At 37.9% G+C, this 17,307-nt stretch overlaps 2 protein-coding genes across 6 annotated transcripts in view; one reads left to right on the top strand and one right to left on the bottom strand.

Annotated features, from left to right (window-relative positions):
- The window catches only part of KPNA1 (karyopherin subunit alpha 1), a 47,945-nt gene extending 38,398 nt beyond the window's left edge, over window positions 1-9,547 (top strand). The window contains exons 10-14 of the mRNA XM_083351878.1: window positions 982-1,060; window positions 6,382-6,507; window positions 7,051-7,178; window positions 7,979-8,157; window positions 9,294-9,547. Of these exons, the coding sequence (XP_083208004.1) occupies window positions 982-1,060; window positions 6,382-6,507; window positions 7,051-7,178; window positions 7,979-8,157; window positions 9,294-9,481 (700 nt within the window). The 3' untranslated portion in view covers window positions 9,482-9,547. The remainder of the gene's footprint in view (window positions 1-981; window positions 1,061-6,381; window positions 6,508-7,050; window positions 7,179-7,978; window positions 8,158-9,293) is intronic.
- A 3,665-nt stretch (window positions 9,548-13,212) lies between these two features.
- FAM162A (family with sequence similarity 162 member A) overlaps window positions 13,213-17,307 on the bottom strand; it is a 28,348-nt gene continuing 24,253 nt past the window's right edge. For 2 of the 5 annotated variants that reach the window (XM_083351884.1, XM_083351885.1), the window contains one exon: window positions 13,213-16,677. In XM_083351884.1, coding sequence (XP_083208010.1) covers window positions 16,588-16,677 — 90 coding nt within the window. In that variant the 3' untranslated portion in view covers window positions 13,213-16,587. The remainder of the gene's footprint in view (window positions 16,678-17,307) is intronic. The other 3 variants (XM_083351883.1, XM_083351886.1, XM_083351882.1) reach the window with 3 other exon arrangements.

The raw sequence follows: 17,307 nt of genomic DNA, 5'->3' as shown, positions 1-17,307 counted from the left end.
AAAATTACAAAATGTAATATGAACAATTACGGATATTATATTCATAATGTGTAATTAATGCTGGATCACATACCTTAACATTCTGCAATGCAATACTAAACAAGTATAAACTATACTTGCATTGCAGGAGGTGTACAAAGATACTGAGTTGAATATTTTTATACATTACAGGAAAATCCTACTTTGCCCGCAATAAACTGGTAAATTAGGAAAGTATAGAACAGTGTTTATATTTTTAATAATTCGCTATAATTTCTAAGTAGTGAAAATCCGATTCAAAGAACAGGAATTTGTTTATTAACATTTTTATTCAGTTTACTCTGGACTCCCCTTAGGGTAAAATTTTTCTTTCATTCAATGATTTTTTCCCCCCCAAAATACAAAATAGTTATTTTTTAAAAAAAGTACTGAATTCAGAGATGTTACTTCTTTTATACATGGTTTACCCATTTGACAGTAGAAGATAGATCCTTATTCATTCTCCATTTTGTATTTTTTAATTATTGACAATTTAAATCTGTGCATAGTTTTCATATATGGATTCACACAGTCTCTTCTCAGACTGTGATGTAGCTCTGTCTACTTTTGATATGCAGTTTTTGTTTAACCATTCATGACTCATTTTCAAGGAATGTGACAAATTTGGTTTCAGCCTTTGACAACAATTGTACAGCAATATTATAATAAACAATATTTAGTATTATTATTATATTCAACCCCAAAGCAAAACATACCCAGAAATGTTACAGTGTCATATGTTCATGAGTATTCATTGAAAAAGGTAGTATAAAAAGAATGACACCACATAGTAATCATCACAAAATATCTACATTTGAATAAATATTTGTCTATATTTTACAGTTTAGTAATAATTTCCTGTGTGGTATTTTTTTAATCAGATTTGGATTTTTTTGGAGTGTTACTGTGCTTGATTATAAGAGAGCATTATATCTGTTAAACTGCATCCTTCTCTTGTTTTAGGCACAATGACTACAAAGTAATATCACCTGCCTTGCGAGCAGTTGGGAATATTGTTACAGGAGATGATATCCAGACCCAGGTATTAATTTTTTATATTGGAACTTAATGTATGCATTTCAATCAAGTCATTGGACAGAAGTAAATTTGCCCATCTGAGGAACATCATAAAAACACAAGGTTTTTTTGTGAAAGACAACATGGTTTCCTTACTGTGTTTTAGATTTTAGTGCTTGGAGGTTCAATGAAAGTTACTTCAGTTATTTTACAGGGTCTGAGACATATAGCTTGCTGAATAGGTATGTCTCTGCCTATTAATTTTATTTATTTGAAGTGCAGTTAAATCTTTAGATCATAAATAATTTCACATGATCTCCTACATTCCTTAAAGATTTAGAAATAGGATTCATCTGTAAATATACATTACCTTTTCATTCTTATTGTTCAACTCTTGGTAACACAAAATACAAAATTATTGAATTAGTACTTAACCCTGAACAATGTCGGCTGGCAACCCCCAGGGGGAGGGCCTTCTCTGTGGGGGCACCTGCCCTGTGGAATCAGCTTCCCCTGGAGCTCCGGATGACCCCAGACCTGCGGTCCTTTCGTCGTGACCTTAAGACATTTCTTTTCCAACAGGCTGACCTGGACTGATGATGATGGGGTTTTAATCTGGATTTTAAGGTTTTATAGGATTGGGGCTACTGATAGTTTAATTTTAATTTTAATATTTGTATTTTTTGTATTTTATTGTTGTTAGCCGCCCTGAGTCCTTTGGGAGATAGGGCGGCATATAAGTCCCATTAAATGAATGAATGAATGAATGTTATTTTTACATAGAATTTGAATAAAAACTGGTATAAAATGTGAAATGGTGGAGGGAGGGTCGTGCTCCTTCCTCACACTTTTCTTTTTGTGAAGGGCATACATACAGTTGCAAGAAAAAGTATGTGAACCCTTTGGGATTACGTGAAGTTTTGCATGAATTGGCCATAAAATGCGCTCTAAACGTCATGTAAGTCACAACAATAGAAAAACACAGTCTGCTTAAAATAATACTACACAAACATTAGCTGTTGTCATGTTTTAATTAAACATAAGATGGAAACATTCACAGTGCAGGGTGGAAAAAGTATGTGAACCCCTAGCCTAATGACTTCTCCAAGAGCTAATTGGAGCCAGGAGTGAGCCAACCTTGACTCCAATCAGTGTGATGATATTGGATGTGTTGCTGACAGCTGTCCTGCCCTTTAAAAACACACACCTGTTTTGGGTTTACTGGTCTCAAGAAGCACTGTCTGATGTGAACCGTGCCTCGCAGAAAAGAGCTGTCAGAAGACCTACGATCAAGAATTGTTGACTTGCATGAAGCTGGAAAGGGTTACAAAAGTATCTCCAAAAGCCTTGATGTTCATGTGTCCACGGTAAGACAGACTGTCTACAAATGGAGAAAGTTTACCACTGTTACTACTCTTCCTAGGCGTGGTCGTCCTGTAAAAATGACTGCAAGAGCACAGCACATAATGCTTAATGAGGTAAAGAAGAATCCTAGAGTGTCAGCTAAAGACCTACAGAAATCTCTGGCACATGTTAACATTTTTGTTGACACATCTACAATAAGGAAAACATTAAACAAGAATGGAGTACATGGGAGGACACCACGGAGGAAGCCATTGCTGTCCAAAAAAAATATTGCAGCACGTTTGAAGTTTGCAAAAGAGCACCTGGATGTTCCACAGCACTACTGGCAAAATATACTGTGGACAGATGAAACCAAAATTGAGTTGTTTGGGAAAAACACACAACACTATATGTGGAGAAAAGCACAGCACACCAACATCAAAACCTCATCCCCACTGTAAAACATGGCAGAGGGAGCATCATGGTTTGGGGCTGCTTTGCTGCCTCAGGGCCTGGACGGATTGTTGTCATTGATGGGAAAATGAATTCCAGAGTTTATCAGGACATTTTGCAGGAAAATGTACGACCATCTGTCCGCCAACTGAAGCTCCGCAGAGGATGGGTGATGCAACAGGACAATGACCCAAAGCATACAAGTAATTCAACAAAACAATGACTTCAACAGAACAGAATACGCCTTTTGGAGTGGCCCAGTCAGAGTCCTGACCTCAACCCGATTGAAATGCTGTGGCATGACCTTAAGAGAGTGATTCACACCAGACATCCCAAGAATATTGCTATACTGAAACAGTTTTGTGAAGAGGAGTGGTCCAAAATTACTCCAGATCGTTGTGCAGGTCTGATCTGCAACTACAGGAAACGTTTGGTTGAGGTTATTGCTGCCAAAGGAGGGTCAACCAGTTATTAAGTCCAAAGGTTCACATACTTTTTCCACCCTGCACTGTGAATGTTTCCATCTTATCTTCAATTAAAACATGACAACAGCTAATGTTTGTGTAGTATTATTTTAAGCAGACTATGTTTTTCTATTGTTGTGACTTACATGACGTTTAGAGCGCATTTTATGGCCAATTCATGCAAAACTCCACGTAATCCCAAAGGGTTCACATACTTTTTCTTGCAACTGTATTGTTGCTTAGTATATTAATAAGCTTGCTGAGTGGTTGAGCAGATGTTTTAACCAGATCTATATATGTTTGAATTTTCTGCAATGCCTGGAGATTCATCATATATTATAAATGGTGCAGAAATATTTAAACATAAATGAAAATATTGGAATAAGCTCCTAACTGTAAGGACCTGACTCAATCCCTCTTCCCAAGAAAGCAGAACTCGTGGAACAGCTTCATTCCAAAAGGAACTTTTATTAGGAGAAGTTGACAGCAGGCATAAAAGGCAGGATCTGAGAGTTTCCCGTGCAAATAGGTTTAAGGAGCAACTGACAAACCCCACCCCAATAGTCCATCCAGTCAGTTCAAACGAGCCAATCTCCAGGTGTGAACCTGCTGTGGAAACGGGGTTGATAAGACACCATTCCCAACGTTGTTAGGCTGTTAGGTCTTTGCGCTTGTTCTTCTGCAGCTAGAGATAAGGCAGATGGCCAGAGACACATTCCATTCTCACCCCAGGCTAGCAATAAGGGGAATAGACCAAAGAGCAGGCAGATAGAGGAAAGCTGAGAGGATACATTGTAGTGGCCATAGCAAAGCAGAGAGGATACATTGTAGTGCCTATTGCTTCCCCCTCCCCCAGGAGTAAGGCAGAACCCGCAGAAAGATAGAATAAAGAAATCACACCCCACCCAGTAACTGGGTTCTGACTTCAAAAACTTGCTGAAATAATAGAAAGTTATTGGACAGAACTGTTGAAATGAACCCAGTTATGTTCTGAACATGTTCTCCTTCCTCAAAATAAATCTACAAATCTAAATAATTTGATCTTAGTGGTGTTTAAAAAGATGAGTGGTTGAGTATCAAGTAATGTAGCGATCTGTATCCATAAATGCATTTTCTTTTCTTTGCCTGGAAGGAGTTTAAGCTAAGGGCTCTTCAGTTTCCCAGACCTTGTCAAAGTCCTTTTAAAAATATGGCTACTCTGTTTTTATGACCCTGTAATCCCTTAATTCGTGTTAGAGTCAGGGCAAGATAAAAAAGTTCTGTATAGCTCAGTACAGCTGTCAGATAGCCAGTCAAATGTGTGGCTCTCCTATCGTGTCTGATATGTAAATTGGTTTTACCGAATGATTTTGCTTTCAGATTCTTTCCTATTCTGTTATTATTTAGGCAGATGTAGCAAAGACTACCTATCTGCAAGTACCGGTATATGTGCTTCCATTCCCTTAGGAATATGAGTGCCATTCAAAACTATATATACAAACATTTTTTTAAAAAATTTGTAAGCTACCTAAAAATCAGTTAAGCTCAAAATCCTAGTCCACAGCCCTCTATTGTAATATAACTTGTGTGGCAGATGCCAGTCAGCATAACCTGCCATTGATCTGCAGTTCAAGTTCAAACAGGAGATCCAGCATGTTGAGAGAATTGTTGGTAGCCTGGTGGTGGCTGTCTGTCTGTTAGAAAATAAAACTCTGTATTCAACTGCTGCTTATGTTATACTTCCATGAGAATTTTTAAAAAAATATATTGGTTAGATTTTTTTTTCTCCAGGAGCTCAGAATGGCTTACGTGGCATACTCAGCTTTAATTTTATCTTCACAACAAAACATCTGAGATTGATTGATCTGAGAGATTCAAAATAACCTAGTGAGCTTCTGTGCAAGTTACATCCCCAAATGCCTCTATAATCCTAACCCAATATTTTTATCGTTACATACACACTGGCAAAAGCTGGATTTTTTTTTAAAAAAGGCAAGATTGCTGCCCCTGCCCAAGCTCCATTAAAAAAAACCCAGAAAGTTCTGCCTGGGTGTAGAAATCCTGTCTGCAGAGCTTTTTGCCTCCTAAACCTTTCTGTTTAGCATAAACAGAGCAGCATAAAATGAGCAGCTATGTGCTTACAACACTCAATTGCTCAGCAAAAAAAAATATATTTTTATACTTAAAAATCTTTTTTTTAAATAGCAGTAGCTTTTCTCTAAGGCAGAAAGTCACAGGCATGTACATCCACAGAGTTGCTTCATGATGCTATGAGTAGAACAGGCTTTTTCAGTCTAGGCTCTGGTCTGCTGCCAGCGTGTTGGCTCCGTGATGCACGTGCCTGGTGGGCTACAAAGCAAGTGTATAATTTCAGACCTGCCTTGGTCAGGGACTGTTGCATAGCCATATGTGAATGCTCCCCACTAGCCATGTGTGAATGCAGATGGGTCCCTCAAAGTGAACTACATGAGATCTCCATCCAGGATCCAGGAAAACCAGGGAACTACATGGAATCCATGCAGCTTGGCTAGTATCTCCCTTTAATACTCTTTTATTATTCTAGTTCTTGTTTTGAAATTCACATTTCAAAATCTTCACTTAAAAATCCCTCCCCCAAAAAACCTATTAAACAGCAAAAAGGAAAAAAAGCCACATCAGCATAGAGTGTTGCTTCTGATGCCACAGAATAATAGCCCTCAGTCATTCTTGGTTAATCTCAAAAGCCTAGTTAGGGATGGACCTAGTTAGTACTTGAATTGGGGGACTGTAAGAGGATCCCAGGGCTATAGTTGAAAAAGCATCCCAGAACTTGGGAATGGCCCATATTTTTGCCATGAGCTCCACTCAAGGGAGAGTTTGCCTTTACCCTTCAGCCTTTGGTAATAATTACTCATGTTGTTTCCACTGACCATCCCTCCAGTCCTATCTCACTGGATAAGCCATCTGCTGTCATGCTTCTCTCTGCAAGCTTTTCTTAAAGTTCTTTTTTAATTATTTGTTGAAGTTTTAGGACCATTATTTCTGAGGTTGTTGTCTTTGTGCTTCGGTTAATTGTTCTTATTACATCGTCCGAGTATAGTCTAAAATCTATTCTCCCTCTTTCTAGGTAATACTGAACTGTGCAGCCCTGCAAAGTTTATTACACTTGCTAAGTAGTCCTAAAGAATCAATCAAAAAGGAGGCATGTTGGACAATATCAAACATTACAGCCGGAAACAGAGCACAGATTCAAGTAATTAATCATTTGCTGGGGGCGGGGGAGAGAAAAAGACATATTTGCAAGGACAAAGTGAGACATTTTTATAAAGCTTTTGAAAAGGACTTATCTTTCTCCTGATAATCCAAGAAATGTTATATTGTATTTCTAAGCAGAAACTTAAGAGAAGTGAATTCCAGCTATATTGACAGTTTGGAAATATAGGTAGTCCTCATTCAGCAACCACAGTTGGGACTGGCAACTTGGCTGTTAAGTGAAGCAGTCATTAAGTGAAACCACAATTGGGGTTATAATCTTTACTTCAGCTTCATTTGCTTTACAGACCCACAAAGCTTATAAAAGTGAGGTTAGTTGCAAAGGTAGTTTCTTCACCACTGTAACTGAATGGTTTCTGGACAAGGCAGTCGCTAAACAAGGACTACCAATTAACTGGTGCCAAATAATATAGTGTAGACATAAATAGAGAGAAATGCATATTGCCGTGAGTGTCACCAAATTAACTCTAGGAAAAGGGGGGTTTGTCTACAATTTTATTTGTTATTTAATCCTCTCTTTCAGACTGTCATAGATGCCAGTATTTTTCCAGCTCTAATAAGTATTTTGCAAACTGCTGAGTTTCGGACAAGAAAAGAAGCTGCTTGGGCAATCACTAATGCAACATCAGGTGGCTCTGCTGAACAAATTAAGTAAGTAGTAGTGAATTGCTCATAGCTGATTGATGAAAACCATTACAAAACATTAAGGATGATGATCCAGGAGCTGCAGTGATGCCCTTAAAACACCCCCAAAAATCTTGTTGAAATTCATCAAAGTGCAATTTTTGGCAATGCATATATTTATATTATTGTGATTAAAAGTGCAGAAGGAAAATAATAAGCTTCTATAGTGCTTAATGCATTATTTTACATTTTAAATCTCCCAGATTTTTCAAAAAATGAAAATAACCAATTTTGGTTCCATCTTCCAATGACATCGCTGCCAACTTTCTTCTATTCTTTGAGAAACAGACCCCCTTCCCCTCCAAAACTGAGCATCAACCCATCCCTATCTCCATTGCACAGCTATTGCCTGTCTGTTTTGTATTTGCTCCCAAAGATACTTTAAAATAGAGGAATTGTGGTAGGAGCTGATTCCATGTTTTATTTTGTCTTGCCTGCAACCAAAATTTTGCTAATTTTATTAGTTAATTTTATTCCATCTTTATTTGATAATTTTATTTGATATATCTTCATTAATGCTTTAGGTTGGCCTTTTAATACTTTTTAGCATTTTTCCAATTCATTATTTTGCTACTGACTAAATACTTTCCCAGAGAAAATTGATTAATTTTTCAGTAATAGTCTTCCTTATGTACAGCGTATTTAGAACATTTGAGCCATATTAATTTTACATTACAAAGTTATCTGTGCTTTTAAGTGATGTAACCGTGATGTGCATCTTGACCAACAAAAACTTCTGAGTAACTTCCAATTGGTATGGTTTGCAGATATCTAGTAGAACTTGGTTGCATCAAACCACTCTGTGATCTCCTTACCGTGATGGATTCAAAAATTGTGCAGGTAGCACTTAATGGACTGGAAAACATCCTGAGGTTGGGTGAGCAAGAAGCAAGAAGAAGTGGCACTGGCATTAATCCATACTGTGCGCTCATCGAGGAAGCCTATGGTAAGGATGATGGCTAGAAACCAGGAGATGGACTTTGCTCTAAGCCTTCCTTGGCATGAAAGCTAGTTGGATCAGCCCCTCTCTCTCAGCTCAGCCTGCCTCATAGGGTTCCTATGGGGAACATTGGCAGGACTATTTATGCTTGCTGCCTTGAGTTGACATACAGACATGCATTAAAATAGAGCTCCGGATGGCGCCCGATCTTCGCTCCTTTCGTCGCGATCTCAAGACGTTTTTGTTTGTACAAGCTGGCCTAGCCTGATGGGGATTGGTGGGGTTTTTTATTTTTTGCATTCTTAATTTTATCTTTGGGGTTTTATAATTGTATATTAATTGTTTTAACTTGGGCAATCATTTAATTTCTTTTTAATGTTTTTATTTTGTATTTCACTTTTGCCCTGTGAACCGCCCTGAGTCCTCAGGGAGAAGGGCGGTATAGAAATATTATTAAATTAAATTAAATTAAAATTAAAATAGGTGGGATGAAAATATAATACTATCCAGTAGATTAGACTTCACTTACTTCCCATTGTTTATTTTAATCTGAATTTTATTACAGTGTGCCTATTCTTTCAGTCCTTATCTAAAGCAGTTATTATAAACTTCTTTGCCTTCATCTTTGCTATATTCTTCCTTTTTCTTGCCTCCTATATTCCATTTCAAATAACATTTGTGTATTGCCATAGAAAAGGTTTAGTACAAATGTAAATGCGCCTTTTATTCTCAAAATAAAAACAAGATTTGAAAACTCTATTCTATTGTATAACCCAACAAAAGGTTGTGAGAGCCGTATCTTGACTTTAAGATGTACTTGGCTACATTGGGTAAAACAAATCATATTTGTTTGAACTGTAACATTAAGAGATTTGGAGAATATTTAATTATTTGTCTAACTGGCATCTGCAGGTTCTAAGATAGTAAAGAGAACATTAATTAATAAGCCTCAACCAACTTTAGTGCCAAAGGGACCTATAGCATCTTGAATAGCACAGAGCTAGTCTTCTTTACAATTTGCATAAGAATAAGTGAGTTCAGGCTGTCTGTTAGTTCAGTTTCTAGGTTTAGGAAAAGGCTAAAGCAGAGCAACTGTATCTTCCAGTTCAAAATTTGATGGAAGTTCTTGTATTTTTTTGCAGGCCTGGATAAGATTGAATTCCTGCAAAGCCACGAGAACCAAGAAATATATCAAAAGGCCTTTGACCTGATTGAGCACTACTTTGGGACAGAAGAAGAAGACAGCAACATTGCCCCACAAGTAGATATTGGCCAGCAACAATACATCTTCCAGCAGTGTGAGGCTCCCATGGAAGGTTTCCAGCTCTGAAGTGCTCCTGTCTGCCATTAATGTAGAGCTCTGAGTGGTCTCATTTACTATAAATGTGTGAGCTGATTTGCTTGCTTTGCACATACACTACCTTAAACACAACTGGAAAAATATTTGCCTCTTAGTTGTAGGATGCCACTTTGGTAAGGGCTTATCTTAAATACTGAGCCCATCGTTCAGAACTGGCGCACTTCTGTAAAGATACCGTTTTTCCTGATTTTTCCTATTTTCCTAATACACTGAAAAGGTAACCCTAGAATCTCAAACAAGGACAGCGTTTCCATGTGGAGCATTCTTCACAGTCTACTGAGACTTTTGAGAGACTCTTCCTTCCCATGCATTCCTTTAGGTGCCTGCCTTGTTCAATGAATTTAAGAGAAATATTTAATGCACACTCAGAATTTGAGTGGCATTCTTCTGTGCGACAGCCTGGATTCCTGTTAATTTATAAGCATATATGGTTAGAATTATCCTATTCCCTGCAACCTATGAATACTTTTCTCCAGGTTCTAGGAATATTGTTAATTGTCAGCAAGCTGATTTCATTGCTCCCATTTTGACTGCATAGGATTTGGAGTTGCTCACTTTCTTCAATGCAGACAGAATCAGCTCATCCTTCTATTAAAAATATAGCACTTTCTTTGACATGTCCTAAATTGTGCCATTGATAGAGAAAATCTACCAGTCTAAATTAGCGCTGTCTCCTAAAGCATACTTACACATCCTCACTAGCACAATAATGAAAACTTCCAACTTAATTTTTTGTACAGCTCCATCACACAAGGCTGTATCTAAGTGGTTAATATTCTAAATTATTGATGCTATGGTAGGATACTTGATCCCTGATTTGCATCTGCTTTCACAAACTGCAGTTTCTAAATCAAATCAGACAGATTGGTTATTAGTAGTTTCGTTACAAATAGCAGAAACAATCTGCTCTGTATAATAGATGCCAGCACACCCAAATAATAATGTTTCACATTAAACTATAAGCACTTCAGCTGTTTTAACACTCTCGCACCTTTCATCTAATTTTCAACACAACTGTCTCCAATGAAAAAGTTGTACTTCAGCCTCTGCAGCAGCTAAGAGATTCCATTTCTTGAAGAATACCCTTTGGGTAAGATGATGATGGGGTCTCTAATAAGCTTGGATTTAAGGCCTTGGAAATGAATACCAGTTGCTTTGATCTTCTACATTCATGTCCACTGATCTTGATAGCATAATATAATTATTTCAGGGGTGTTGTCCTATGAATGAATTAAGTGGCATTTTCATTCAGTTTAACTTTTCCAAACATACCTTTGTTTACAATTCACAAAAGAAAAGTAGCACCACCTACAACATACTATGTCAAAGTCTGATCCGTAACCTGTATCCCACATAGCTTCTATTGATATCTGTTCAGTAGCCACCTCAATCCAAATTACTGTATTCTCTTATGCTGAAGGTGCACCATGGGTTACAATGCCAGTTGAATTTCCATATTGTTTGATCTTAGGATTTTAAAAATAGAGCTAAGATGGCTAGGATGGTACATTTTGCAATAAACTAATTGTCCATTTTGTTGATTGTCCAGATTGTTGGACCCCAAGTGAGAGAAAAAAATTATGGGCTCATGCTAATTTTTGTCTACGTAACATGTTTGACTCCAGATGATGTGACAATCATGTTTCCTGATTGGCTAGGATTGGTTTGGGAAGAGATCCCCATTTTTAACACCAGAAATCAGATGGGTAAAATAATCTGTTACACATAGGAAAGCAAACAATATGCAGAAGGGGTCTTCAAACTTGGCCCTTTTATGACTTGTGGACGTCAACTCCCAGAATTCCTCAGCCAGGAGGACTGGCTGAGGAATTCTGGGAGTTGAGGTCCGCCAAGTTTGAAGACCCCTGATATGCAGTTCAAAATTAAATGAGCAATCTTTAACAATATTTTTAATTTTATATAATTTTTTCTTAAAGAATGGTAGAAACACTGATGAAAAGGCCATTTCATTTCCACAAGGATTTTTTTTTGTGGCTAGGTTTTTAAAGGGTAAATTACTGACTACATGTCATTTCTATATAATATGCTTTAAATCATGTACTTTATTGCATAGTTGTTCTAGAGAGAGGAACTACATATTTTGTAAATTAGCTTCGATGAAGTGTGTATGTGATACTGAAACATATCACATACACCAGTACTAATAAGTGTGTGCATATTTAGCTTGTACATGCACCTACATACACTTCTGGGACAGTTGCTAATGTGTATGTATATATGTATATTTACACAAACTTCACAGTGGAAGTTTTTCTCTGAAGCTCCTAGAACAATAATGGTGCATTGGTGTTTCTTCTAGTAAATAATGACAGTTCTCTCTTTAAAAGGGTGAATTAAATCATATATTCAAATGAATGGACTGTGTATGTGTTTATAGAAGAGCTAATTAGATTTTTTAATATAGGTGAAATGTAGAAGTAGACTGTACAGTCCAGAGTTGTATAATTGAAGTATTTTAGATAGCCGAGGCTGCAAAATGTTACTAGTTATGTAACCTGTTGAAGGTAGTTCTTTGGGGGTTTTTTATGTGGAGCAAGGTGAGGAGATAAACTCCTGAAACAAATGTCAATACGTTTCAGGTGTGCACTGGGTGGATTGAATGGAATGCGAGAGGACTGTAATTATTATGTTGTCTTAAAGCAGGGGTGTCAAACTCAATTTCATTGAGGGCCGCATCAGCATTGCGGTTGCCCTAAGGGGGCTGGGTGGGTGTGGCCTGGGTGGGCGTGGCCTACTGGGTGGGCATGGCTAGAGTGTGTATGGCCTACTGGGTGGGCGTGGCCAGCTCTACATCATTCGCATCAAGGGTGCCTATGGGGGCCTGGGCAGGAGTGGGACAGATCTGGGGGTTTCTGGCAGAAGGAGGGTCTCTGGGCCAGGGTCAAGGCAGTGGGGGCCGTTCCCTCACTGTTTCCAGGATGGCTTCGCGGGCCGCATGAAACCACTTCGCGGGCCGCATCCAGCCCCCGGGCCTTGTGTTTGACATGTCTGTCTTAAAGTGATTCAGAAAATGGGTGGGGGAGCTTGGAAAGATCTTTTTTTGAAGTGCTTGCTTGTAAACCTTTTGTGTAGGTAACAGGGAAAGCCAACACTGGATTTAGTATCTTATTTACATATCCAGTTGTAGTCACAAGATTTTTGGCAGTAACAAAGATTCCTCTAATACCTTTCTGGCTTGGCTGCCTGGGGGAGGGGAGATGGCATGGTTCTGTAAGAGTGGCAGGTGCATGTTCATGCACAGCTCCATTTGTGCAAGTGGAACTTTTTGCGCTCACACAAGTGTCTACTGCTTGCACGAGTGCCCACTGCTCACAAGTGGAGTTCCGCATGCTCGCCTGTCACTTTTGTGGCCCAGTTCCAAATGGGCTGTGGCCTGAGAGTTGGGGACCCCTGCTCTTAATAGTTCCAAGGTAGGTCAGAAGAGTGAAGGAAGATGAGTGTGGAAGGCAGAACTGTTCTTTTCCTTCCATGATAGCCTGTACTTTGCCATCACTTCATGAATTCAGGGCCAATTTCAAAAGTTAAGGCTATTTTTCTTCTATTATTCTACAGTCCTCAACTTACAACCACAGTTGGGACCTGAATTTTAATAATTGCAGTTATATGTCAAGATACCACATCACTGGGCCAAATTTTTAGAACATTTTTACAGTAATCATTTAGTGAATCATAGTTTTAAGTCTGAATCCATTGTGCAGAAAAGGTATTTTTTGCTGGAAATTCAGTCTTGTGACCATCGGGGTGATGTTTTGCAATGGCCGGAAGTGCTGTACAGATCATAAAGCACCCTTTCTGAGAATGTTGTAACTTTGGTTGTTAAACAACTGATCCTTAGTAGAGGACTACCTGTAGCTTGAACCTGAATTGCAGTAGACATTTTCAACAGAAGAATCTGGTTCTGCAAGTAAGCTTGGCCAATACTACAGAACATAGTATTATTCAAGTGAGGAATTAAATTTCATAAAATGTTTTCTTTTTAAGAAAAATGTGTAAATTTTTAAAGAAAAAATTACACATCACTGACAAATCCCCAAAATACAACAGCAGATTAATTTAGCATTAAGGCAGATGAGATTATCTTTGTCATATTTTGGGGGGAAATGTCAAGTAAAATGATGAGAATTTGAATTTCAAGTTGCTATCCAGTTACTAGAATGTCATTGCTAAGTATGTATGGGCAGCACTATGGTTAACGTAACTGCTGAACTAAATCCTAAGTGAAAACAGTTACTAACCTGCAGTTTAGCACTTTGGATGTTGCCTTATGAAATGCATTATCTCTATACCGTATTTTTCCATGTATAAGATGCTATTTTTTCCTGCAAACACCCTGTTCAAAAATCAGGTGCGTCTTATACAAGTGCAGCATGTTATACACAGAAAAATAATGGTAACCTCTGCAGCCCAGGGCATGCCTGTGTGGGTTGCCATGCTGCCTGGTGTAGGTGTCAAGCCCCTGTGGGCTTGCCACTAATGGGAGGGGGCAAGATCGTTGGCCGGCCGAACTTCTGGATTTGCCAGCTCAACTGTTTGGTGCTCCACCGAACAGCTGATTAGCGTGGAGAAATTTGCATGCCAGAGCATCTTATACAAGGGTGCGTCTTATAGATGGAAAAATATGGTACCATTCTTATTAAGCACAATACAGTAACAATTTGAGCACAGGTTGCCAAGAGTATCCAACAGTGATCTGGTTATTATAGAGAATCCTTTTTGTGCCCCAGATACAGATTCTGTGCTGAATAAAGCACAGAAGAGATTTTAGTAATGTACATTTAGTACATTTAGTAATGTATGGTTCCATTAACAATGCACAAAGGACTCCAGTTCTCCTTTGATCATTTATGAAAAGTTGAGCTGCATCTTATTTTTAATTTATATTTCTTTTCTCAGTTTTTTTCCTGCATTTAATTTAAATTTAATGCTTTAATTTTCAAACTTTTAAACATATCTTCTATGCATTGTACTTTGGATCCCATCTGAGTTGTATGTCACTGAAACAGCAAGGTAGGCAACCTGCTATTAAGGTATCATTAGACAGCTGATTGTCAGCCATGTTCTCTGACAATCTGACTTCATTTTTAAAGAATCTTAATTTAAGTAATTTTGAAATTGGCATGCTTCAGCCCACCTAAGATCCATAGACACTTTTTGCAATGGAAAAAGGCAAGTGGCTTCAATTGAGGGCTTTTTGGGGTGTATCCCCAATTGTCCATTTAAAAAAGATGAAGTAAACAATGGATGATATCATGCCCTTCCACTTTATCCTTTGTGATTGGCCATACCCATCATGGAAGTCATTTTGTGAGAATGCTTCCAACATGCTTCCTCCCCCATTTGTTCTGCTACTGCATAATTCTGAAATGTATTTGTCCTGAATCTCAGATAGGAATTCATCTTCATGGGTGTTCATTCTTTGGCATTTGGGTGTGATTTTTTTTGTACTATTCCACAAGACATTCCATGGTACAGGTAGTCCTCAACTTACAGCAGTTCATTTAATGACTGTTCAAAGTTACACCACCACCACTGAAAAATGTTTTTCAAAGTTACAACCTTTTGCGGCATCTTCATGATCATGTTGTCAAAATTCAGATGCTTGGCAACTGGTTCATATTTATGACCATTGCACTGTCCCCAGGGTCACGTGGTCACCTTTTGCAACCTTCTCACAAGCAAAGTCAATGGGGAAGCCGGATTCATTTAACAACTGAGTTACTAACTTATAAACTGCAGCGATTTACTTTACAACTGTGGCAAGAAAGGTCGTAAAATAGGGCAAAACTCATTTAAATGTCTCACTTAACAGAAAATTTGGGCTCAATTGTTGTAAGTCAAGGACTACCTGTATTAGAAACTGTATTGGGTATGACCAACTTTCCTCAGTCAAGATTAATATTAAAACCAATGTTCAAAACAGGCTTTTCTCAACTCTGTTCTTACCATAGTTCATCTCCCGATCCATTGACCTTACATTACAAAAAAAAAAAAGAAATATGACCTTTCCAACTGATGCTACCTGCTTTGCTTTTAATACTGTCAGCTATACTTCCATAACTATTGGGCAAAGCTGGTTCAACACCAACTCTGCACATGCTGTAACTACAAGGTTAAGATTCAATGCTATTACCAGCCAAGTAAGATACACAGTAATATCCAAAGTAATATCCAATTTAATACTTAGATGAAAAACTCAAACTTTAGTAGCAACTTTTGGAATGGATCTATTTTTTTAAATTCCAGCCTTTTGCATCTTTTCAAATGTTCATTTAATAAGAAAAATGAGTTCCCATTTGAAATAAATATTGGCATGAGCAATATTGGGAAGCAAGTAAAAGTGTGCTGTACGATTTCTTAAGGTTTTCATATTCTAGGTAGCTTTTGGATAGCTGCTGTTAGATTATTGTTTATTAAATACCATGCATTTCTTCAAATGTCAGGAAATGATTCCTCATTTCTTAGGCTTATGTCAGTTCAGTATTCTGGTTTGAAATTAAATCATACATCACACTTATTTCATGAAGTGGAAAAAATGCCCAAGAGTAGAAAGAACTTTGGATACAATTGCTACATCAGTCAGCCACAATTAATAAGACATACTAAAGGGACACAACTTGGGAATATAATAACAAGGTAAGTACCATTTAATGCTTCTTTAAATTTATATTTAAAATCAGATAAGTGGGAATACGTTATGAATTATTTTACCATTCATGCGTATGTTACCCAGTTCAGATGAATTCAGTATCCTGGATAGATCCTTTTATTGTTAGAGCAGGGTGTATTTCACAGGTTACATAGATTTTTAATACATATCCAGCATCCAGGATTTAAAGAAGCATTCTAATACAAGATTCAGCCTTTCAAAAACAAAAGGTGCTTTTGTTTTAGTTGGAAATGGGAGTCTTCATGAGAAAGGATGAAAATTTTAGAAGTATTGAACTATAAATTCTCTTTTTGAAATGTGAAAAATGAAGTAAATGTTTCTCAAGTTGCTCTTCCAATTCATGATGAAAACCAGCTTTGCACACCGACAGTTCTAACCACCTTTTTGATCATGGCTTGGCAGAAGCACTTTCAGCAGCCTCTTCTATCTGCTCAACACTCGTGGTCATATACCGTAGTGATCTATATTTTTGAACATCCTGCAGAATGACCATAACATGGAAAGTAAGAGACAGTTAATTCTGCCCTTATTTCTACAGCATGACAAATAGATGCTTTAATGTTCACTTATCTGTAATTCTTAAAACATCTCTAAAACTGGAGTGGACAGAAGATAGATCTGGATATATAGTTAGATTACTGGATAACAAGAGTAAATCAGCAAACATTTCAGAATTCTCCAAAGCACCAGAGGGCAAGACAAGAAACAATGGTTGGAAACTGACCAAAGAGAGAAGCAACCTGGAATTAAGGAGAAACTTCCTAACACGGGGAACAATTAACCAGTGGAACAGCTTGTCTTCAGAAATTGTGGGCACTCCATCACTGAACGTTTTTAAGAAGTGACTTGTCTGAAATGGTATAGGTTCTCCTGCTCGAGCAGGGGGTTGGACTAGAAGACCTTCAAGGTCCCTTCCATCTCCTATTAAGAGCAAAAAATAACTGCTTCCTAAAACAGGGCTTTTCAACCTTTTCACCCATTGTACCGCTTTTAGGATAGGACAACATCCGAGTACCACCAGTTGCCTAGCAAGGTGTCAAAAACTTGATGACCAAAAGAAAAAAAAAGTGATGAAGTACAGGTAGTACTCGACTTACAACAGTTCGCT

Source organism: Vipera ursinii (genome assembly GCF_947247035.1).
Source record: "Vipera ursinii genome assembly, chromosome: 2".
Lineage (NCBI taxonomy): Eukaryota > Metazoa > Chordata > Lepidosauria > Squamata > Viperidae > Vipera > Vipera ursinii.
This window is presented reverse-complemented; position numbering and strand designations above follow the sequence as displayed.